Source organism: Equus caballus, chromosome 1 (genome assembly GCF_041296265.1).
Source record: "Equus caballus isolate H_3958 breed thoroughbred chromosome 1, TB-T2T, whole genome shotgun sequence".
NCBI lineage: Eukaryota > Metazoa > Chordata > Mammalia > Perissodactyla > Equidae > Equus > Equus caballus.
The window spans coordinates 183144153-183169978 of NC_091684.1; the positions used below are offsets into that span (position 1 = coordinate 183144153).

The 25826-nt window shown below is 41.9% G+C and overlaps 1 protein-coding gene across 7 annotated transcripts in view; it reads left to right on the forward strand.

Moving 5' to 3' along the window:
• Positions 1-25826, forward strand: part of AKAP6 (A-kinase anchoring protein 6) — a 509527-nt gene that overhangs the window by 50648 nt on the left and 433053 nt on the right. For 2 of the 7 annotated variants that reach the window (XM_070241754.1, XM_023623662.2), the window contains exon 2: positions 1651-1862. Coding sequence is in view for 2 of the 7 variants with exons in the window: in XM_070241805.1 (XP_070097906.1) it covers positions 1860-1862 (3 nt within the window). In the remaining 5 variants the exon portion in view is untranslated. Of the gene's footprint in view, positions 1-760; positions 1146-1650; positions 1863-17625; positions 17774-25826 lie in introns of those variants that run through there. The other 5 variants (XM_070241805.1, XM_070241808.1, XM_070241797.1 and 2 more) reach the window with 4 other exon arrangements.

Sequence of the window (25826 nt, forward strand, 5' to 3'; positions counted from 1 at the left end):
AGAGCAGCCCAGCTTGGGTCTGTATCGTTAGAAGAAAGGGTTACACTACTAACAAAAAGACTTGAAAACCATGGTTGTTAGCTAAATCCATCATCTCTGCAGATGAAAAACTTGAGGCCCAGAGAGTTTAATTGATTGGCCCGATGTCACACAGATGCTCACTGGAGGAAGTGGCATTAAGACTTGGGTGTCCTGAATCCCAGATCAGTGCTCTTTGCACTGGAGAGGCTGGCTGTTACTTCCTTCAGTGTGGCATGTGGTCTAAGATAAAGGCTGGGAGTCAGGCTCTGCCCGTGACTGAGTGTGTGAGTGACTTGGGCAGGCCGTTTCCCCTCTTGCTTTTTTTCTCTCAATTCCTCATTAGGTGAAGCAAGAACAATCTATCCAGGACAGGGATGTTGTGGGCATGCTGATGGTGCACCCTGCTAGGATCTTGGCACCTCTCAAGCGTTTTATCAGCTCCCATTTACTGAGGCACTGCCTGAATTCCTCCTGCCATTCCATACCCCCATCCCTCATGCTGTAAGTTAACAATGCCATTTAAAATCTCAAGTAGGAGGGGACAATATAATTGTCTCATTAGATTTGGGGCTTTTTGAATGTTGTTTTTCCCCAGAGTTGTGAACATGGAGTGGATGTAGGTCAGCTCGATTCTGTCTCTATCCATGGTCTGAGAGTATTAAATATGCAGGAGATGGCTGCGTTGGCCCTGTCTCCTTCCCCCGAGTTCTTACCGCGTAATGTTTGTTTCTGCTCGGCAGTGGAAAGAAATGACTGCTTTAGATTTGCTTTTCTTTTACCAGCTGGAGAAATACCTCACTGTGTCTTGTTTAAGTGTGGCTTTTCACACAGTTGCAGCCTTTAAGGGGGAGGGGGCGTGAGTAATTTCCTTCTGTGCATCTTGTTGCCCCATAGATAGGAAAACAGAACCTCAGTGTTTGGAATGCTTATGATTTAGGAAGTTTCTAGCAGGTCTGCCACTTGGTCCAACTACCAGGTTTTGTACCAGAAAAGACTCTCTTGTATTTTGGCTGTGAGTGGAACGGGTTCTCTGCAGGCCAAGGGAAGGGGCCCTAGAAGTTGAAGGTGGCGTGGTGTGCCCTCTGGATTCTAAATCTTCTTCCACGTGCCTGTCGAATGCTCAGGTGAGAGTGGGGGCTGCTCTCCATGTGAAGGTGCTGTGGGTTGGTGTCCATCAGAGGAAATGATCAGGGCAGACTTCGTTGGTGGGAGTTTGCCATATTTTGAGAATTAAAACCTATTTACTTTAGAATTAGAATCTCTTTCTGAGCTGTTTATATTTGATTTTTAATTCTTTTTCTGCTCCTGGCTTTGTTCTCTTTGTCTTTGACAAATGAGCAAAAATTCTTTTTAATAACTTTAAAAAAAGGTATCGTAATGCTGTCCAGGGAGGAAAAAGTGATCAAGTTGCCTAAAAGAGAAACATTGTGCGTTTGAGTTTTTATTTGCTTAGTACTAAATCTATACCCACTCACCCCACCTTTTCTAAATGTATAACAACAAAGTAGGAGGTAATTTTTACTTTTTCTGAAGTGCCTCAGGGAAATCCCTTTTAAACCTATGGATTTTAGTCCAATGAGAGATCCTCTTCCTTTGGTCTAAATTTTGCATATCGTCTGTTTCTTACAGGGCTTCCGTATTGTCTCAGGCTCCACTGGAAATGCAGCAAGGATTCCTAGCACATCCCAGTTGTCATAGCAACAGCAGTCTTTCCCATAATGAGCTGCATCATCTGAACTGATGTCACAGCATCATGCAGCAGGTCAAACAAGGCATCTCCTAGTATTGCATCCTACAGATGTGCTGTAAACATCAAAAGAAGACGGTGGGACCAGGAGATGGTGAGTGTTAAACGTCTGGGCCTTAATCGCATGGCTGTTTTCTTGGTTAGTCAGTGTCTGCTAAGGCGGAGATGGGGGGATGTTGTCTGCTTAAAATGGTCTGGGGAAAGAAGGGCTGTTTTACCTAAAGCTGTTTTTCAGGCTGCTGGGTTAAGACAAAGGCCTGTAAGAGTCACAGAGGAATCAAAATATGTAGAATTATTCTTGTTCTATCTCCGCCTGTTATTTTTAGTGTTCTCATGGAATTTTTCATAAACATAAGGTAATTTTCTATTGCAAAGCCCCAAGTAGGCTCTAAAATGAGTAGTTCACGGTATTTAAACATTGTAAAGATATACGTTTCTTTTTTATGGGGCAGAGCTAATTGGTCCCCTATTTGCTCTTGTGATTTATGAAATATTAAGTGATTTGCAGTATGAAATTCAGTATTTACCTCGGTTGAGTTTCAGTTTCTTCATGGCAAGGAATGAATGCTGAATAAGCATTTGACATATCCCTAATGTGAAAGGGGATCGCTTGCATGTTCAAGACAGAATTTACTAAAAACATAAAGACCCAAACCAGATGAAATTACTGGAGCGTTTGATTTGTACGGCAGTCCTTCGTAGTTAGTTGAAAGACTGCCACGATGTTTTTCCTTCTCTAGCTGGTCTCTAAAATAGCTGGAGTTATTTGCAGGCTGACTTGTAACAAGTCTCCTCTGCGGCAGTTGCAGTGAAGGGTAACCCTGAGGGGCGTCTCTGGAAGTGGTGGTGGTGTTGCTGTCTCTTGCTTAACTTTAACCAGAATCTGGTAAGATGAATAAATCACAGGTCCTCAGTGACTGTGGCAAATACAGATCTCTGGGCTTGGTGATAACCTCAGCTCCAGTCTGAAACTCCAGATAAACATGTACATGCTCATTTCAACTCCTCACTCTGTCTTCAGGCATCTGCATTATAAATATTTTTTCTAAAAAATATGATCTGACAGTGTCAGATGAGGAGCAGTCTGTTGCCTTTTGTTTTGGGAAATGAAATGGATTTCCCTGGTACAGCTGATTGCCACGAAGGGAGAGAAAGGAAGAGGCACATGTCAGTTCAATTGATCAATATGTCCACTTGGAATCAGGGAGTGGTCTTTTGGCTCAGTGCTGCCAAGCTTATAGTTTTCATTTGAAAAGTCTTACAGGAAAGAATGGCAACGCCTGAGTTCCTCTTCTTTTAGGCTGTTTATTGAGCCTAAAGGAAATGTATCATAGGAAGCAGGAAAAGCAATACCTCTAGCCAGCTTGGAGTGATTTTTTTTTTTTTTTTTTTGCACAGAGTCGAGCATATTGGTCCCATTAGGCACCAGCTAGAATGAAAGACCTCAGATTTTAATTAGTTTGTTGCTACACATCACACACATGCTCCTCTCGGTCCTTTAAGCTTATGTGGCTGACATGCAGCTGAATGGGATGGGAGAGGTCAGCTCAGCCTGGCTTTATCACAAGCACTTAGGAGCATGGATTGTTCATTGCCTGCTTTTTTATGTCACATAATGTGAACAGAAAGCTCTGCTGGGACTTCTGGGTATGAACACAGCTAAGTCAGAAGCTCTAAGGTGACAGGGAGGAGTGCTAGATGGTGGGGGAAGGGAAAGTGTGTCTAGTGGCTGGATTATGAGTCTGGAGAAAACCAGTCAGTGCACACTGGAATTCTTTTGAAGTATTACTTCCAAGGAAAAGAAAGATTTATTTGGTGACATGAATTGCTAGGAGGAAAAATAACCAAAGGCAATATTTTAATGACTTTTCTATTTGCTTCATTTTTGTTTCTTTTGTCTAATAGTGCTCTCAGCCGCTTCATCATGGGTGATCTGTGCAATTACTGGAAGTCGCAGAAGCCGGATGACTTAGGGCAGTGTTAGAAAAAGTGGAGTCATGCTTGGAGGGTGGGGAAGGCGCTGGTGGGTGTGGGCTGACGCAGTTGTCTGGTGGAAGATCCTCCCAATTCAGAGGAGCCTGTGATCTCCCCTCACCCTTGCAAACATTCAAATGCACTTGCAGCTCCTCAACTTTATGCTTTTGTGCTCTTTTTGCTCCAGGAGAACAAAGCCCGAGTAATGGGAGCCGTCATCCTGGGTGCTCAGTTTCTTTGCACAAGGCCACAGCCTGTGCTGCTCTCTGATTAGCTGCGTGTCTTAATTACTGGCTGAGGCGATTTCAGTTGCCTTAGTTTTAATATATCCCCAAGGGGTAGATGGGGTGTGTGTGGATGGGGGAAGGGAGAGATTGCTGTGTGGCTGCATTTAGTGGGGTTTCACTGAAACTTTCTAGAATTTAAAGAATTTTGTTTCACAGTGATAAATGAAAGATCATCAAGACCATATTTACTGTGTGGCCAAGTTTAGACCATGGAAAGCTTAAAAGGAACTTACCTCCTCCACGCTTTTGGTTATGGCTTTCGTTACCGAATTACAGAGCTACAAAGAAGTTAATTGTTTGTGGATAACTAGGCCATGGTGGGGTTGATAAAAATAATCATAATAACAACCACAGCTATCATTTATTCAGTTCTTATTATGTATCAGGCACTGGACTAAACATTGTGTATGTCTTATGTAGCCCTTTTAATGACATTATGTGGTAGAGAGCAACAATCTCACTTTATAGGATTAGGTGTTATTTTTCACATTTTCCAGAAACCAAGTTTTAGCCAGGTTAACAAATTTACCTAAGGTCATATTGTTAATAAGTGATTGGGCCGGGATCCTAAACCAATGCGATTTGACTGTGACGCCCACATGATCACCCACAGTCATCTTAGTTATGTGATGTCTTAACTGTATGCCATACAGAGCAGTCATGTTTACTCTATCCCACTCACCCCGCCCCTTCTTGTTCTAATTGGAACATCAGATTTCACATATAGAAGGAGATCCCGTTTATAACATGAAGATCAGTTTTACTGCAGGGATGAGCATGAGTCTTGGTCAGTCCTACTCTCATCCTAGAGATGTAAGTAATGCAGAATTGAGGCTCAGACCTTTTCCCACTACCCTTTCTTGACTTATCTTTCTAGCGAGATCTGTGTATGGGAGATGCTACACGAATGAGCACGGGCATGATGGAGTTATACTAAAAGCAGATCTTACCTGAGTCAGTAAGGATTCAAGTTTGTTGTACTTGTCTTATCAGCTACATATGTACATATGTAGTGCTCTGCTAACTTTAAGACATTTGCATTCCCTGGGAACACCAGGCAAAGAGTAGAAGAGGAAACTTCTCTCACAGCCAGGAAGGTGTACTCCAAATCCATCTCTTGGGTCAAGAAGATAAAAAGAGAGTTACTTTGCTGAGTGTATCAGTGGCTAAATCCAAAAGCTGCTTATCTCTGACAAAGTACGAGAGTGGTGGTCTCAGGCAACATCCTGGAGGCCTTGTGCTTGAGGAGAGCTGATACGGTCATCTTGGCATCATCTGCCCATCCCCAGCTATCCACGCTCAGCGTCATTATTGGGCTCTAAGGGCGGTTCTTTGTTTGACTGTGGGGCTAATGCACACACTGACAGCACATTGATATTGATTCCGGTATGGTGAATGCTTAGAAATATTATTCCACAGAGCTCATTAGCCTTTTCTAGGTTCTGGGAAGAAGTTAACCTTTGTCCCAGCCTACTTCAAGCTCGGGTCTGCATGGCTTACAGGAATGAGGGGCTGATCAGAAAGCAACAGTTACTGGGTGCAGTGACTCTGGGAGCCAGTGGAATTTAGGGGAGTTGGTAGTCCTGCTACATGTCTCTGATTTCCTTCTATTTCCAACACCAGAATCAGTGAATCATAATTTATTTTGATCTTATGGATTCAATTCAATTCAGCAAGAATTTACTGAGTATCTGCTGTGTGCCAGCAATGTTAGGGAATATAGGAGTGAACAAGACAGAGCCAAATCTCTTCCCCCACTACCTTCTAGAGGGGGAGACAAAAACAAACAGGTAGATTTATAGGGGCATAGTTTATTCTCTCTGATACTGTAATAATATTTCTATTTAGTTTGATTCCATGTGCTAATAGATAAACCCATTATCTCTGCACAAATGTATAGGTGCATATGCATACGGTCTACAGGTGGAGGTAAAATCACTACATTGAATAATAACTTTGGGTTTTTTTCTGCCTGGGTTTGGATTAGAATCTTGCTGGATATGGACAAAGCCAATGTGTCAATTAGCATTTTGTTGGTATCAGCTAATCTGAAAAGTATAATTGTGATCAACCAAAAAGTACATGACTGTCTCAATTGACATAAACCTGACATATGGAAATACGAAATGATTATGACAGATCAATTTAGAAGAGAATATTTTTTTCATTTTTGGAAAAGATAATTCTCACCTTTAGGAACTGTTTGTCCAGAGAACCCTCTAAATCAAACATCGCAGCCGTTGTGCCAGTGGAGGTGTGTGCCACATGAGGGTAGGCGTGGGGGTCATCTCCAGCCCTGAGCAGCCTGTCCACTCACTCTGGTATGCCTTACAAACATCACTTTAAATAGGAAACATTTCTCTCAACCATCATATGAACTAATGTATTCCAGACTATGACTGTGTTTTCATGACATTTTTCAGGCACATGTTCATGCATGTAAGGTGTGTCTCACTTGTGACAGTCACTTGCAGATTGACTATTCCTCTTTGATAGCAATTGGACATGGCCAACTCTGTAGATGGGCCATGAGTGGGAAGGCTTTTCAGGGGAATATCACTTTTTATAGGCCTTTCGTTATAGCAACTGACTTTTAGGTATTTTGGATTAATAAGGTGGAAGCTTTCTTCTCCACAAGCACATACCTGTCAGCAGCTGAATCCTCCCGTTGGTTTTAAGATTTGGTGAGGACCGAGGAGAGCCTTTGTTTCCCTGGTAAGCCGCCAGCCATGTTTATCTCTGTTTTTCAGTGATAGGGCACGCTCCAGACTTTTCTAGCCATCTTACAACTGTGTGCTTTGAGTCACAAGGGAAAATAGGGAGAGAATGTGGAACATTTAGAACAGGGTCTCAAACTGGATGACTCAGGGGCTGAACCTGGCCTGCCGTCACATAGGGCCCTGCGCTTAGAAGAGTCCACACTTGGTTTAATGCTCTGTTGTTGCCATCTTGAAATTCTTAATAATTTTTGAAGAAGGGATTCTGCCTTTTCATTTTGCACTGGACCCTGCAAATTATGTAGCCAGTCCTGTATCGCCCTTTCGATATAAAAAATTGACACACGAGTATGAATTTCAAGCTGCTCTTTAAGAATTAGATGACGTGGCTTATTTGGTGAGAGTTGACTGCCTTAGGTGGAGCAGTATTCTCCAGCTCATCATTGTTTCCCCCTGCTCCCATCCTTTTACCCCGACTGCTACTGCCTGAGCCCTGTGGGTGTTTGAGTTTGAGACTTCTGCTCTGGAACAATTCAAATAGAAATTGTGGAGCTTGAAAAAACTAAAGGACCATTGTGAGAACAACCCAGAGCAAAGGCCCCATGCATGGTAATTTAGAGGCGTCTGTGGCAATTCAGCACCATGCCCAGTAATTCAGTGGCATTTCTTTTATAGGCAATGGGGGACATATTACATTATACCTGAAGATAGTTGGTAGTCAGGCTTATTTGTCAGCATCATTGCTTTCTGGGGAGAAATCAAATCTTCTTTACAAAGCATGCTAATTAACTACCCTATTGGTTCATTGTTTATTTTAATTCTCCTGCCCTTTGTTTACTACTTGATTACTTTTATCACCTTCATTGTTTAACTCTCATTTGAATTACACAAGATTTCTACGCTGGCTGGGCATTTTTTTAGCACCATCCTTTTTTTCTATTCTTTCTTTCCAGGAGGCTGGGGGCCTATAATTTGAGGTTGTATTACTGCAGGAAGAGTTCCACATTTTTTTTTTTAATTAAAAAGGGAATTACAGTCAATATTTATAATGAACCCTTCTCCATCAAGGCAGTTCCAGCCATGCTAATGTTCCTAAGTCCAGATCTGCCATTACTGTTTATAAGGAGATGCTGGTGACAGACTCCCTGACCTTATAATAGGTGAAGCATTCTTACCCATCATGTCACAGTGGGAAGTGGCTGTATTAATCTACAGAGATGCAGAGAGTTGTCAGAGATTTAATATGAATTGTGGCGCTTGCTGCACAGGAAAAAGGTAATCTTATTTACTTATTTTTGGCTCTATGACAGTAAATAAGGACCTGACAAATCCATAAGGGGCCCTTGTCACCTCTCAGAGGACTAAGGGGGGTAGAGTCTTCTCCAAGGATCAAGCCCCAAGGACTCAAGGCCTTACTTGGTGCCCTGAACAATCCTAGTGCCCACCATGTCAACTACTGTACAAGCTGTAAAGCCAGCTTTTGCAGATAATGTCACCAGTAGTTAACAATCAACGAATGTGTCAAATGTCTGCCACGTGCAAGATCGTGTGCTCAAGGAACAAACACTTTACAAATTAGGAAGACTAAAGGCATGCTCACGTATATTACTTGGAGACCTTGTTGTAGGTTTAACACCGTGCTGTCTGGGCTCTGCTTGTAGGAGGTCCTGATTAGGGCTTCCCTTCTTCTGGAGGCACTCTGAGACGAACTGCAGGCATACCAGGGCTGCCCTCTCATCTTCTGTTCTTTTCATTCAATTCCTTGATTTAAACGTATTTTCTTAAACAGCTCATTTCGTTTCCCTGCCCACTCAAAATCATTGTTTCCCTTCCGCTGTCAGCTTTTTCAGTTCTTAGTGCTCATAGTTTGTTTCTACCCCACCAGTCTCCAATCACTGTCACCTTCTGGGACAGCTCTGAATCCACCCCAATCCTCCCCACCGGCAGCCCCCCAAACCCCCATCTCCCCTGCCACTGTCTGTTCCCATTACATTAGCATAAAAATAGCCCATCTGAAACCAAATGACACTGCAGCTCTCCTTGTGAAGTAATCTGTTTACATTTAGCTTTTAATAGTTAATTCAAATATTGCACTGCATTTAACCTGTTTTTTGTTTTTGTGTCAATTAAAAGGGAATGACTCTTTAAAACTCATATTAATCACTCTTGCAGGCAATCTGTGTGAGGCATCAACTAGAAATAACCAAAACAGCAGGGCCTTAAGTGGTAGAAGACTATATGCAAAAATGAAAACAGGTGTGTAAAGGTAGTTTTAAAAACATTTTATCCTTTGGTGTTATTATTACATTGCATTTTCAATTAAAAATAAGTAAAAGTGAGGAGGAGAGGGTGGCGAGAAGGTGGGCAGCACAGCAAGGCTCCGGAGAGAGGGACATGTCTTCAGCCTTGGCTGGGCGTGGCACGCGGCTTCCAGAACACTAGGGGAATACCTGTCTCAGCAGGGCAGCTGCTTGAAGAGAAAGGACGGATCGGAAAATAAAGGTAAAGATAAAAACAACCACAGAAACAGGTGTGATTGCTCACAGAACTAGTAAAGAATCAGACTGGTGAATTAAGATACTACGGTTTTCACTAATTTAGTAGTAAATAAGTGATAACATGACTTTTAAACACTTGAATTTTAGTGAACTAAACTGAAAAGGGATAGGCTAAGAGGCAGAAGACTAAGAAAAAGGTAACATACGCAGCTGAAGAAGGGCCACGTTTCATCATGGTATTTTTTACTTAGAGAATTTTTCCTTTTGTTCTTTGCTCTGGTTAGTATTATTTGGTTTGTTTGCTGTAAAGGTGAATAAACTCATATGTTTTGTTTTAATTTTATTTTTTATTATTCTTTTAGAAAATGGCAATAATCTTGGTCTCTAGCATGATGTTTTTCTCTGGTTCTGAGATGCTAGATCTTAACACCATCCTTGTGTAAATACCACGTGTGCTCAGATACCCAACAAGAAGGAGTAAAATGAATGCTGTCAAACAGCTTGAGGAGAAAACAAAATGCTCCCTTTCAGAGATACTCTAGAACCTCAAATAGCAATGGAAACGTCACGTTACCAAACCTAAAGTGTTTTTTTGCAATAGCTAAACGCAAATGAGAGGTTTCCATTTTGAGTTTTAGAATCCTAAAATCCAGCATGGACACATATGTATAAAGACTGATATTCTCTGTGCAGGAGATTAGTGGTAGGGGAGGTGCCCGGGGTGGGGGGGGGGGTCCCCTGGGAGCAATAGCCATATTTCCCTTCTTGATCCACTCCAACCCCTGACACCTCAAACCCAAACATTATAGAACAGAGCCTGGCAGGGTGGATTTTGGAGCTAGGTGTGTTTACCTTTAAATCTCAGCTCTAACGTAAAATTATTAGATCGGCGATCTTGAGTTTCTTAGAGTGTCATTTTCCCTTTATAAAATGGGGAGAATATCCATTTTACAGGATGAAATGAAGTATTTTTATGTAAAGTTATTGGCACAAAGCAGGCTGTTGATAAATAAAAATTATTATTATTTCACTATGCAGACTTAGTGGAATAAGATTATTACTCCCCAAGAAGAAATATAATTTCTCCTCACCTCCAATCCTGAAACCAAGGAAATAACTTTCAGAGCTTTTATTAGTGGAAAGAAGAACCCTTTAATGTATTTTAAATGCTTATACTGTGCTACGCATGTATATTATCTCACTTAATTTCCTTTCCCTATCCCTGGGGATAGCACTTATCCCCATCTGCAAAATACACATTTTACTTATTTGTTGTTTGTGCCCCCTTCATATAAAGCAAGATGCAGGAGGGCAGAGGTTTTCGTGTCTTTTGTTCATCGGTCTTTCTTTAGCTCCTAGGATAGCGCCTGACATCTGGTAGGTGCTCAATAAATGTTGCAAGAATAAATGACTTCACATAACACTATGAGGGAGGCACAAGGATTGTACTCGGTGTGTAGAAAATGAGTTCTCTTTTGCAGTGATGCTTTTCAAGGTTCTCAACACCCTTGAGTGATTCTTGCTATTCTAGACAGCATGCCAGAAGCCCTCGTGGCTGGTGGTGAGGATGTCATGCACCATCCAGTTATTCTAAATTCTTCCATAGAAAGCAGGGGTGTTGCCCAGGATTCTCTGATGGGTTCCTCCTCTCTATTGGGTTTCTACCAGGGAGCTGGCATTTCATAGGTCATTTGAAAGATACATTGGTTCTTCTCCAGATAGTTGTTTCTTTCTATCTATCTCTTTAATGAATTTGAGTCTCCTTCAGGAAGAGATGAAACCATGAATGCTTAGCTGTAAATCTCAGATTGGTTGATGGGTTGGTGGATTTTGAAAGAATTTTCAAGGAAAACATCAGATAGGGAGAATGCTAAGGCAGGGCAGTCAACCTTTCTCTGTTGCTATTAGAAATGCTGTAACGAGAAATAAAGCAAGCAATGCTCTAATGAGAAATAAAGCACAGGCATACAACAACACAGTTGTTTGGCCAGAAGAACATACAGCCTCATAAATGAAGGAAATAATTAAGATAGCTGATTTCTGCTATTTATTTTGAATTAGAGGCAAACTGTCTTTTAGCAGTGTATCTCTATAGCTGAATTTTATACCAGAGACATATTCTAAATGTCATGATTTTGAACTGAGTATTTATTTCTCAGTGAGCAGGTGTGAGGGTTTTTTTTTTTCCTTGAAATTCAAACCATTTTGACAGCATCCTATTTTTAGAATGCCTTCCTGTTTAAAAAGGCAAAACAATATCCAAAAGCAATTAGAAAAACATGCTGGGAGAAGGCAGTGTTCTGGTTATACCATAATAATAACAGGCCGAGAAGAAAATGTAATGCCTTTAAATTTTAAAACTCACAGTGTTTTTATTTTATGGTTATGAAACATATTTAATATATTTACTGTTAGCAACCTCATCTTGCTACAAGCTAAAAATTATGCCCCATGAAAATTTTCTTGTATCTGCAGTCCGTGCCATGGCCAGTTGCAATACACAACAAGGACATTATTGTGTTCAAACAGCATGTTATTCTGATCTATTTTAAAGAGCCCTGGACCGGAAGTAAGGAACCTAAGTTTCGGTACCTGCTGACATAATCTTCCTGAACATTAGTTTTCTCCACAATAAAATGACAGGGTTAAATTTAAATGATTTGTCTCCTTTTAGCTCTAATTTTTGCCTCACTTACAGGGTTCTCCATATCTTTCCCTTGTTCATTCTTGTGATTTTACCAAATTCCATAGAATGTTGTAAATTTGCTTAGTGCCCTCATGTAGGTGAAAACATATTTTAACTTATACACCATTTAAATTTCACACTTGTGTGCTTCATTAGCTTGTGTTTCACAGTACTCTTGATGGTTAACCTATGGTCACTACATAACATTTCACTTTAACAAATTTTGGTCTTTCATAGCAGACTTTTTAACAGTTTCCTTATCTTACAAACACATGCTTTTCTATGTGTTCTTTCTCTTTTTTAGCCCTAACATGTATTTTTTGTTAATGAGCTGAGTGAAATCTTTGGTTCTCCTTAACTGTTCCTCTGGGGTGTGGAATCTTTTTAGAAACTCACACTGCTGCTCCAGACATTCTTAAAAAATACCAGTGTATGCTTTCATAAGGGCACACCATATAGAACTCCCATTTTTGTAGGTCAAAAGTGGCCAAATATCAGCAGTTTCATGTAGTTCAACTCAGTAATTTGTTGATTATCATAACAATGTTAATCTTTGCTATTTTTATAATTCAGTGACGAAAGTCAGTCCTTGAGTGAGTTAGTGAAGTAGTGCAAAGAGTAAGCAGAGGCTTTGGTGACAGACAAATCTGGGATTGAATTCTGCTTTTCTGCTACTAGCAATGTGGATTGGGCAAGTTGCTCAACCTCCCAGAGCTCAATTTCCTCCTTTGTAAAATAGAAATGCGGGGAATGCCTGCCTCACAGGCTTGCTGAGAAGAGTGCTGATGGCTCCCAGAATGGGGCCTGATATATGTCTGGCTCTCAGTAACTGGTCATGATACTGTTGCTAGTAACCCTCATAGCGCTCCCTCAATCATAAATATCTACATGTTTAGCTATTAAAACAAACAAGTCGGGGTTGGTCCCATGGCCTGGTAGTTGAGTTTGGGGCACTCTGCTTCCACGGCATGGGTTCATGGGTTCAGATCCCCAGCATTGACCTATACCACTCATTGGCAGCCATGCTGTGGCAGCATCCCACATACAAAATAGAGGAGGATTGGCACAGATGTTGGCTCAGGGCTAATCTTCCTCAAGAAAAAAAAGAGGAAGATTGGCAATGCATGTTAGCTCAGCGAATCTTCCTCAGCAACAAACAAACATGTGGGCCTAAATAGACTAAATGAGAAATGCTTACAAGAAGGGGCAGATTCCTGGGAAGTGGAGTCCTATCATCTAGGGCAGTGTAGGCTTTTTTGTGCGGAGTATCTGTTGACAATCTTTCTCCTTTTTTCTTCCTTTTCCCTGCTCAAAGCCCCAGCACATAGTTGTATATAGTTGTTGAGTTCTTCTGGTTCTTCTACATGAGCCGCCACCACAGCATGGCTACCACCGGATGAGTGCTGTGGTTCCATGCCTGGGAAACAAGCCTGGGCTGTCAAAGCAGAGCACACCAAACTTTAACCACTAGGCCATCAGAGCTGGCTTAATGTAGGCTTTTGATGAGGTTCCCAAGGGACATTTTGGGGGAACTAAGAAGGTTGTCTTTTGTGTCATCCTCAATTAACTATCTTTGGAGCAATAATTCCATAATTCATCCGACATCTGCAAATTTACTTCAACTATTCTCCTTTTTATATATTTTTTTTGAGAGTAACAGTAACAAAATTCTCATGAAAACTATGAAGTATTAAATTGTATGTAATTTATAACAAATAGCTTTAAAATTTTATTCTGTAAGATTCTTTGAGCTAAAAAAGTCACCGAGGTTAAATGTTCACAAGTGTTCTATATATTTAATGCCTGCTAGGTAAACAAGTTTAATGTTTTATTTAGTCTGAAATGACTCCCATTAGACCATGAGTCTGGTCCCAGACTGGAAGGAGCAAATCTTTAACTCTCCTCCTTTTCTCAGGATGGTCTTGTGCTTGTTGATGGCTTCTCCTGTAGCCATGTGCTGATGACTCATGAATTCAGATTTTTAGCCCCTGGTTATTTTTCCTGAGATTCAGACTTCTATTTCTCCTGTCTTCTGTATGTCTTCTCCTAAATCTTCCATGAGTACCTTCACTCTGCACACCTAAAATGATCTCATCCTCTTCCCCATTCCAAACTTGTTCCTCTTTCTGAACTGCCTGTCTGGAATAAAGCCCTTGTCTTAGTCCCATCCCTCAGGGTACAGCCTGGGCATCATCCTCAGCCTTCTGTTCCATCTCTCCCCTCATCCAAGTCACCAAGTCCCGTAGAGTTTCTAACTCTCTGGGATTTGGTAAAAATGATCTTAGGATAACCCCAAATAATTTTTTTCCCCTCCCTTGCTGGCAAAGATTCACCATGAGCTAATATCTGTTGCCAATCTTCCTCTCTCTTTTTTTTCCTCCCCAAAGCCCCAGTAAATACTTGTATATTCTAGTTGTAGTCCTTCTAGTTCTTCTGTGTGAGCCACCACCACAGCGTGGCTGCTGTCAGATGAGTGGTGTCATTCCACGTCCAGAAAACAAACCCAGAGTGGGTGGAGCCACAGTGGTGCAAAACAAACTCTAACCGCTAGGTCATCAGAGCTGGCTCCCAAGTAGTTTTTTATTGTATAATAGATTTAGGTCACGTTCCCCCACCTCCTGGCTTCCCCTTTTCTAAACCATAGACCTGCTTTTATTAGAAATTCTCTTCTGGAAGGCCCATCCATCCCTAGGGTCTGTCTAGCTGTGCGCTGGACCTTTTCCAGCTCTGTTAAAGCCTGTGTCCAGGACAACCTCATGTATCCAGTGTGGCTAGTGTGCTGTGGTGAAGAGAGGGAAGAGGCTCAGTGTGAGCACTGGGTGGGGACTCTAGTGAACAAGAGGCATGTTATCCTAGATGGAAAGAGTTTGTATTTTTTTCGCTTTGAAATAAAAGTTTATCTGATCAGAGAGTTCCCAAAGTTGGTATATAAAGTTACTACATCCTGATTCAAAAGGATTACATACTGCTGATTTCAGCACGAGAATGTATTTCTTTTTTGCAGGCATGGTTCTCATTTGTCTTTTGAATGAATTCCAATGGACAGGAGCCAGTTTTAACTCTGTGGCCCACAACACTGGCATTGTTCACAGTAATGTTCACAAGAGAGCAAATCTGCAACCCTTTTTCCCCTTGAAGGATTCAGACGACTGGTTCCCATGAGGAAGGCAGGTGGCATGTTGGTGAGCTGGGCTTGGGGTCAGTTAGATCTTCTGAGTTCAAATCCCAGTCACGTGCCAGCTCTGTGCCTAGGGAAAGTTGCCTAACCTTTCTGGGCTCTGCTTTTCTTTATTGTACCTGCCTTGTCAAGCATTGTGCAGTTTAGACATACTGTATGTAAAGCGCTTAGCCCAGTGCCTGGGATACAGGAAATTCTGAGGAGTGGCCAGTAGAGACCGTTATTCATAATGTAAAAGGAGGACTGGTGGTCAGCCTCACTGCCTGGCCTTGTTTGAGGAGAATTTCTGTTCCAATCTCAGACCTGCGGGATTTCGGTAGTCAAATAAGCCTTGTTACAGCCTCTTGTCCAACTACCCCGCTTCTTCCCTAAATTGAACAGGAACAACCAGTCACATTGGTCAATCACATGACCAATATTTATATATCAAATTTATTTTCCTTATGCTTCCTTTCTAATTTGGGGAGAATGTTTCCATAGAAAATTGTTTCAGGCCCAGTGAATAATAAAACTTACTGTTAAAACTCTCATAATCTTGTCAAGGGAAATTCCACATTTTAAAATGTGCATTTGCTTCTCTAACACAGATTTAATTCGCGCAATCTGTTGACACTCAGTTATTAAAATACACTATACAGTTAACATCACACTGTCCCCACAGGTGTTGACTATGGAAGCTGACACGGGTTATTTACCCTCCAGAGACAAAATTGCTTAGAGGGGGTTTCCTGGTACCGGTAAACCTTTGCCTTGGAAATGATTATGTGATTTAGAAATGAAGGGTTAATATTCCTTATACTGTCAGCTGTGGTTGAGCCTGGAGCCTCTCAGCTTGAATTGCCTTCATCACTGAGCTCCAGGCATGTCTGGGCGTGTCTGCTGAATGTCTGCCCTATGTCTGTGATGCATAGGTGGTCTGTCCCATCGGTGACAAAGTGTATTAGCACCAGGGGAAGAAGAGGTTTCTGGAGAGAACTCATCCTGAGAGAGGTGGAGTCAGCCACAATAAGCTCAAATCACCAGAGGGTGGAGTGATTCTGAGCCCAGTATTATGTGGGTCACAAGGAAGTGTCCTCTCTCTCTGTCACTCCCTGGACTCAGGGCTGAGTCCTGTAAGAGCTGGGGAGGGGCAAGTGGGCCGTGCATAGGGGCTATTCTGCTAAACAACCTGTCCCTCGTTTGAGCAGAAGACCGCTGCTTTGGCAGCCTTAGCAGAGTACACTGTACAAGAGGAAGAAGGGCGTGTCCTCTCTATCCACTAATGTTCTAACCAGAGATTTCCAAATTCTTTTGATTGACATCCTTATCTGTTAACAAATGTCTCAGCCCTCTCTTGTATGAATATGTATTTTATAAAACATGCACAAACAGTAAAAATTAAAAAGGATGAAACAAAAGTTAAACAGAAACTCTAATATTTTCTTCATCGTCTCTTCCTTCCGAACCCCTTCTCCCCCTACAGCTAAAGAGACTTTGACTTTGACTTTGGGGGCCTTTGAGCCCGAGAGGCCTTAAGCCTGTGAGGAAGTGTAGAGGCAGCCCTCTCCCACCCCATCCCCTTCTGAGGGTGGTCAGTGTTTAGAAGCTCCTGAGTCCCCCAGCCCAGGGACTCAGCCCCACTGCGAGGTCCTTTCCCTGCCCGTCTTCCTGAGCCCTGGCTGCACTTCTGCCATTCCCGGGGTTGGGGTGGGCACACGCATGGTTCCTATCCCCTTCTCTGCCTTGTACCCACAATCTCCTCCCACCCTGTGTGACTCCCCTCTCTTCTACCTGCCCCTGTAAATAACCCTCTTCTCCCAATAAAACTTGATGTGTGTTCTCTCAAAAAAAAAAGAAGTTTGCCTTGCATCTGCTGTGGAGTGAGACCCCACCCTGCAATCACTGCTCTAGAGCATCAGTGGGAGGAGCCTGCTGGTGTCCAGAAATATCAGCTCTTCCTGGCAAAGGTGCCTGCGCTGTAATAAGCGTGCACACATGTAAGACCCATGCTGAAATGTCATGAAATTCTATGTAGGGTCCTCTTTTCAGGGAGATAGACCCTGGTAAGGCAGATAAGTGAAAGAAACAGAAAAACATAGGACATTACCAATAATGTGACTGCATTTGTACCTCCAGGCTGGTGAGCCCTGGGGAAACTTGGGTTGTACAAATGAAAAAAAAAAACATACTGTTTGTACTGGATTTTGGAGTTTACCATCAGCTTTTCACATGTAATGCCTCAACAACTCTGTAGGGCATGAAGGATGGAAATTGAGTTTCCTTAAGCCAATTTGATCACATCCAATTCTCAGGGACTTTTTGTAAATCATAGTAGCCACCCAAGAAGTTTGAGGTGGTGACAGTTAGCTGCTCTTCCACAGCCTTGCTATCAATTTGTAGCGCACGTGAGCCTCGGCCCAAGATTCACCACACATACAGATGTTTATTTGACGACCATTCACTAGCAAAGCAGGTGCGAAATATTTCATACGATCTGTTCGGTAGGTTTGATGAAGTCCCAGTTTTGTTTCCTTTTAGGTGCTCCAACTGTAAACGGACTAAAAGCTTTACTCGATGTAGGATTCTGTGTCCTTTTCTAAGCATCATGCGATCAGAAATTCCTCTAAACCAGCGGTTGGAAACAAGGACAGATTAGGGCCCGAGCCTCGGACAACATCACTAAGAGGTACATCTGAGGATTCTTATCCTTTCTTTTTTCAAGTGTTTCTACTGTATTTTAGCTAACTCATATGTCTTGAATACCTTTAATTTTGCCAAGGAAAATCCATTTCTAACTTCTAGCTTGCCACAATGGTTATTGATCAATAACAATGGTTATTATGTCAATTGATATATGCTGGCTGGCACATACCCCTCACACCTGGACTGTATATTCCAGATATCACTTTAGCTAGCTGTGCCTAGAAATGAAGCTTAAATTAATTGTCATGTGTACCATACAAATTATACTGAAGTATTTTAAAGTAAATTACAGATCTTGTAACATTAGGTTACCAGTTTACATTGAAGCTTATGGTCTATGATTTGCCCAAAGTCTCTTAGCTAGTGAGGGGTGGATCAAAAACTGAACCCAGGTGTCGGTGACTCTTGATCCCATGCTCTCTTTGTAATACCAATGCACCTGACGATATGCACTTCCAGTGCTGGCCTCCTGGGATTGAAGCCCTCTACCTCTTGGCTGCTCTTTGATAAAGTCTAAAGTTTAGTTGATAGCAATATCCCAGTGTTAGGAAGTAAGGAATCTGCCTCTTCTGCTGACCTGGTCCCTCCTGTTATTCTTCCTGCGGGGAGGAAAGACAAACCTCAGCAGAATTATGGGGCGCTGCTCTCATTCCCCAAAGGTGGCTTTCGCTGCTTTGGTTCTTATGCCTCCTTTCCTCAAGGAAGTTGGGATATGTTTTCCAGGGCCTTGAGGATGTTTGTGTGAAGCCACATGACCTTTGAAGGCCCTGACCCAAGGGCAGAGGCTGCTCTGGACAGTGAGATAGAGCTGAAAGGCTGAGCAGGTCAAGGACCTGGAGGAGACAGCTGGAGGGGGCCATCCCGGAGCAAAAGCGAGAAGTTCAAGGTGGGCCAGACCAGAAATATGCTAGATAGGCACCAGGGGACTTGAGAGGCTGCAGCCTATGGTGAGGATCAACTGGCCTTGCCCAGAAGAAGGTAGCCCTGGGACAGAGAAGAGTAACCAAAAGTAAAATTAGTACATTCTGAGATACCAAGAGCAAAAAGCAGTTATCCAAAACCAAATAAAAACTTGAAGTGTTTAGTAAGAAGAATACGGATGCTCAGAAGGTTGGGGAGCTTCTGCTTCCTTTTTTGCCTGGCATTCCACCTGCACTGGTTTTACCCTGGGCCCTATGAGCCTTCTGATAGATCCTAAACCAGGCTGAGTTTTCCACGCTGCTCCCCACTCAACAACTCTGCAGGGCCCAGGTAATGCCCTGAAAGGTGTGAGCGGCCCTATATCTTTTCCTCATTCCTATTTTTGTGTCCTGAGCCTGCCCATTGGTCCCAGGGTCCTCCTCACGGGACACTTTCTGATTCTCATGCCCAGAGGATTCCTGGTGGCCACTTTGGCCATAGTACTTGAGGGAGAGGCACTTTGAAGTCACCCCCTTAGGATCCTTGCTACTGGTTATCGAATGCATAAAAGGGACTCTCTAGTACCTATGACTCAATAAGAGCAATGCCACTGATGTCTGACACAAGAGGAGTTGTTTGAAGGGGCTTTTACAGATCTGTTGGACAATAGCCATTTCTATATCGATGACATTGCAGTATTTCAAAACAACAGCTATTTTGGGCAGGAATTCAAAACTGTACTCTGTAGATCCAAAATGAGTTTGATTTGTATACGGGAGTGATTTTTTTAAATGCCCTTCAAATGTTTCATTTAAACTTAAAAATCAAGGGACATCTTTTTCCACGGAAGTCTTTTGATTTTATGGCTCTGTGTAGATACTAGGAAAGGATGAAAAAGGTTTTATTCCCAAAGAATGCAGAATCCTGGGCCAGGGTGGAGGAATGTCTATTTCTTGACCTTATTTGGTCTTGAGTCTCAGAAATATAGAAAAGTCTGTGGGCCTATTAGGGCTTGATATAATGACTAATGGGGTACAATTTTGGTTTGGAATTTGGAAGTTCCAAATTTATTAAAAATGTGCATAACAATAATAATAACAACAATAATAACTTTATTCCATTTATTGAGTGCTTGCTATGTGTCAGGCTTTATGGTACTAAGTGCTTCACACTCACTAACTTATTAAATCTTCAACAAATTTATTAAAAAGTAGTTGAAAGCACACACTTAGTGCCCAGATCTTGGTTTCTAAACACCATTCTTCAATAAAAGGAGTCAGGGCTCCTTTGAGAAATGGCTAATTTTTGGGTTAGAGCAGGGAAAAATTTAAGCTGAGTGTGAATGTCACATAGAAGGATGGGGCATGTCAAAGGGACACAGGAGCCATGTTGAAAGAGCTTCTAATGGCCAAATTTGGAATACTTTGAGGAATAAAATAAATAATTGTGTATTGAGTTATAATCCAAAGTATAAAATAAATATACATGGGTGCACATTAATATGAATAAATGATTGAATAAATAAATAAACAGGGAGAAAAAGCAAATCTTCCTTACAGAAGAATTCCAAATAATGTATGTAAGTACTCCTATCTCTAGGGGTAAGAGCTTAACCCATCTCTTCCTCCCCCTCCTTCTCCCCCCACCCCCAAGGGTGGACTGAGTGACTCACTTCCAAGGAACAGAGAATGGAAAGAGAAAAATAGTAACTTTATAGTGAGAAATCTGGCAAACACCACCTGAGGCAAGTGATGAAGGTTAGTATCATCAGTGATGTAGTGCCAGTGTCATGTACCCCTGATATGATGTGATTGTAAGGGCACTTCATCTCTATGGTCTTCTTCCCAAAAACCCATGACTCCATTCTAATCATGAGAGAAACATCAGACAAACCCAGATTGGGGGATGTTCTACAGAATAGCTGGCCTGTCTTCCTCAAGTGTCAAGGTCATGAAAAATAAGGAGAGCCTAAGAAACTGTTACAGACCAAAGGAGACCAAAGAGATAGGACATCTGAATGCAATGTGGTACTCTAGATTGGACCTGGAACAAAAGAAGACATTAATGGAAAAACTGGTGAAATCCAAATAAAGTCTGGATTTTAATTAATAGTAACATGTTGAGATCAGCTTTATACTTTTTACACATGTACCGTGATAACATGAGATGTTGACAATGGAGGAAACAGGGTGGGGGTATTATGGGAACTCTCTGTAATGTATTTGCAGCTTTTCTGTAAATCTAAAATTATTCCAAAATAAAAATCTTATTAAATTAGATAAATGAATGAATAAGTAAACAAATAAAGTAGTTGAAAGTTAATTAAAAAGTAATATAGGCTTATTTTTTTAGATCAGACTATTATAGGAAATGAAAAGTAAAAATTCCCCTCTTCTGTGAGTAAGAACTCCAAGCCCGCCCCATTCCAATCCCCAAGGTAAATATAGTTTAACAATTTGGTGTAAATTTCCCCAGATATTTTCTATGATCTATATTTACATACTTTTAAGATATATAACTGGAATCTTGCTTTCCATTCTGTCCTGTGACTTATTTTTTTTCCTACTGAATACTAAATCATGGACTTGGTTTCAAGACAGAATATAGTGATTTTCCAGGTGATTTTTATATGTTCGTGAGATGGTATTGCTTCCACAGAGGCATTGACTATCAAGTCTACATCTTACTTAATTTTTAAACCTTTTAGATGTACTTCTTACAGACATCTCTAAGGCATTTCTAAATTTTTGTCATATTACCCAAGATTATTACCTGCTCCACTCTAAAAATAGTATTTGGTCATCATGGATTTTTAAGAAACAAAGACTAAGTAAAGAAAGTCAGTAATCATTTTTTAAAAAATAGGAGTAGGAAAGATGTTGTTAGTTGGCCACATTTAGGTCATAACTTTGTAGATGGATTCTCACTGAAGTTGTTAGTGATAGAAATTGAATGTCTGTCTGTATGTGTGTGTATATATAATATAAAATCGTTACTTTACTGCTGACTCGACTAGGATAAGAATAATAACCTCTGATTATCCGAGCTTGGAGCCAGAGAAATTACTACTCTGAATAAGGTTTTCTTTGTTTTCACGCTGCCTTGTAACACAGCGCCAGACGTGAGACTTGAGCATGGCTCTGTCTTAAGCATCATGCTGCTCTGCCTCATGGCCCCTCTGGGTAGCAGTGCTGCAGAGAGTTACACGGCCATGGGCTCTGATTCCCGTGCAACCTTGGGGGACTCTGTTCATGTGTGCGTGCGTGCATATGTGTGTGTTTGTGCATGTGCGTGCTCGCGCATGTGTGTAGGGAGGTCTTCAGGCTCCTCAGGCCTTTTCTCCTGTGATATTTCTCTCCCATTCCCAGCCCACATTGTAACAGTCCTTCATTGGTCAGCCTCACTGTGCCATTCCAGACCTCCCATTTCTCAATCAATGGCTGGCATATCTTGCAGAGAAAAGTGAAGCTAAATGACAGGAATCTCTCCCGTATCCTACCTCCCCGATACAAATCTATAAGCTGGTACACCCCTCTTTATCTACTTTCTCTGGGTTTTATAGGAAGAGGCAAAATATTGTTAAAAGCGTGGGTTTGGGGTCAGGAAGCAACGTACCTGCTGTACAAATGCATCTGCTCTGCCCCTGTAGCTATGTGACCTTAAGCAATTTACTTAAAGCTTTCAAATACCTAATCCCCCATTCTGTAAAATGGGCGTAATTATAGTACCTACTTGGTAGTGTTAGAAGATAATGCAGGTGGAGTCTGTTTTGCATGGTGTGTGGCCCAGTAAGTGCCTGGCATGGTAAAACAGCAATAGTTACTTTTCTCTGTTCAGATTAAATTCATCTTCCAGGGCTCACTCAGATCTTAAACTTCTTTTATTGCTCTGGCTCCTTCCTCCATCTATAATTAAGGTCAAATCTCTTCTAGGTTACAAATAAAGAAGAACCAAGGGCCAGCCTGGTGGCACAGTGGTTAAGTTCTCATGTTCTGCTTCAGTGGCCCAGGGCTTACCAGTTTGGATCCCGGGTGCGGACCTACACATTGCTTGTCGAGGTGTGCTGTGGCAGGTGTCCCGCATATAAATTAGAGGAAGATGGGACGGATGTTAGCTCAGGGCCAGTCTTCCTCAGCAAAAAGAGGAGGATTGGTGGTAGATGTTACCTCAGGGCTAATCCTCCTTCTCTTCAAAAAATAAAAAATAAAATAAATAAATAAAAATAGACAAGAACCAAAAAACCCTCTCTTGATCCTGCCTTTATTTCCTACTGTTGTTCCATTTCTCTTTTCTCACAGCCCAGTTTTTTAACAGAGTAAGATGCCCTGCTTTGCTTCCTGTCAGCTCTTAGCCTAAAGCAGTGTGGATTCTGTGCTCCTTATACTGAGACTCTTCTCACTCAGGTTGCCGGTGAGACCCCCTGCAGTGGACATCTGCTTTTGCTCACCTCGCATCCTTTCTCCTTCTGGTGTCAGTGCCCTATCTCCGGAGCTGGCCCCCTCTGTGGATCTTGGTGTAACTGTCAGTTCCGGTGCCCTGCTCTCTCCCAGCGGAAGGGGTAGACACAAGACCCCAAGTCAGGCCAAGCAGACAAGCAAGTCAGGGGCGTGGTGGATGTGGCATTTCCTTCCTGCTACTCTGATCCCTCTGGGCATTCTCTTTCCCTGTCTTTTCTACGGACGAATTCTTCAATTTCTCCTTGGAGTCTGTGATCTGCCTCACAGTCCTTCAACACATTGCTTTTTGCTTATGTGAGACTGTTGGTGCTATTGCATACAGCAAAAGAACCCAAGCAGATACAAGTTCTTTGAAGCTTCTTTGATGCCGCACATGTAGTTGACTCCTCCCTCTTCCTTTCGTCCTTGATCCTAGCACATGTCTCTCTAGTAAAGTTCATGTTACTTTCCTAGTTTGTAATACATGAATTACAATCACGGACCCGTATATTTCTCTTTTCCACTAAAATGTGAAGTTCTTGAGGAAAAGGACCATATTTTTATTCACTTAGTGTATTTCCAACTCATAATATGGTAGGAGCTCTTGCCATCTAGTCATTGTTCCCAACAAATATTTGTTGACATATTGAGTGTTACTAAAAAAAAAATCACTATTACATGAGTCACACAGAGAGTAAGCTTGATTTAGGGAATGAAAGCAAATTAATGAATCTCTTCCATTATAAATTTAGGACAAAATTTTAGCCTTACCGTGTAACGTAATTGGACCTCGCCAGTGGAGAAACTAGGTCAAGGAACTGTTGTGCAGGGAAAGTCAAATTGTAGACGTTTTAAAAGCTGGTATGATTTTCTGTATATAAAAGCTCAGCCAACCATGTCTGCTTTAAGGTACTGTTTTAGCTAGATATATTATTAGTTTGTATGCAATTTTTCCTTTTTCCCATATCTGTAAATGTTTATATGAGTTGAGGTTAGATTTACTGCAAGTGGAAACTCTTGGAGAAATAGTCAGAGTCAGGAATATTTGTGGGTCCTTACTGTGGACTGACGTTTGAGAATTTCGAGACAGAGTTACTGAATGGAAAGCAATCTTATAACATGCAATAAAATCATGGCTGCTGCTAGCCCACGTGGCACCTTTATGCAATGTAGAAAAAGACATTCCCTTCCTCAAAACACTTTACTTCCACCTTTAGGAAATTGTCATCATAGACTGATTTTATTAGAACAAGGTGCTTTCCTGCCACCTTCTGGAAAATCACACTAATAAATATGCAATCTATGATATCTGTGATGTGAAGCCTCCCCCCCCCCACCCCTTTTAATGCACAGCCTGCATTGTGCATATATGGCAGCCTTAGCTACGGGATTATATTTAGCGTTCTCTCCTTGTATGTGGTTTTACTACCAATTACTTATTGTTCAAAAAATAGTGAAAGTTTTCAGGTGAAAAACAAAGAGTATCAGCTGCGCTTTCCTAAAGCGGAGAAGCAGCCAACTTCTGGCATATCCAAGTGACTCTCAGATGTATCCAGACCATTGTGTCCTGCAGAACTGAACAGGGCACCAAAGAGCACTGTGTGCAGCCTGTTGCTTTCCTGGCTTGAAAAGTATCACAACCTCAAGGGTTCTGAAACATCACGTGCATTACCCATGGCTCCACAAAGGACACTTTCACTCCCCAACTTTCTGTTCTAGAACTGTGGAATGGATTTCCAAGTGCAAATTTTAGGTTTCTGGTAAAGCACCAAAAGTTGTGGCCAGCATTTGGTCTTTGCCATTTCTTACAATTCCTTCGTCTAGAATTTGGAATCTCTCTTCTCGAGCAAATCCTGTAGTTGATGCTCAATATATGAAGCCAGGAAACTATTTGTTCCCAGAATAGAAATAAATCCTTGCTTATTTTCTCATAAAGAATTAAGTTTGGGATCTAAAAGAATTGGGACATACTTTATTTCCCTTGCCTTTTCCCTCAAGTTTGCTGTCTGACCTATGTGTTGGGTGGGGCATGGTATGCAGTAAGCCATAGCGATTTACTCTAGGTATATTCTGGTTTTCAACTGCTCAAGAGGACCGTCAAAGCAGGAGAGCCATGATCCCAATAAAGCTGGGAGGGGAACAGAACATTCTGAGGATAGGTACAGGCTGTAGGTGAGCTTGTTTACTTTGGAGTGGAGTGGTGGATGGGGTTCCCCAGGGGATAGTGGTAAGGGAGAACAACTGTGAGATCAGAGTAGATGGGAAGATGTCTGGGCCAGTATGAAAAACCCGCTGGGTAAGGATCACTGACCATACAGGCTGTATTTTCAGTGGGGACCAGCAATGGTAGAGATCTGAATCGTCTTGAGACTCATCGGTCTCAGAGCTCTGGTATAGCGTTACATCAGAGCAGACACCTGCTGAGGCCCCAGACGCAGAGCAGGCTGGAGAAACAGCAGCTGGCAGGCTGGTCCCGAAGCTAGGGTTGGCTCAGAACCTGGCCTTGGATGGATGGAGGCTTCCTTCCATGACAATAACTCAGCTGACACTCATTGGATTCTAAGTGCTGGGTGAGATTAAAAGGGCCCTTTCTTCTGTTGAGCTGCCAAAAAGAAAGACACTGAACAATGATAACATGAAGTAGGATGAACAGAGAGCTACAGCAGAGTGCTGAACAGACAAAATACCGAGGGAGGGCAG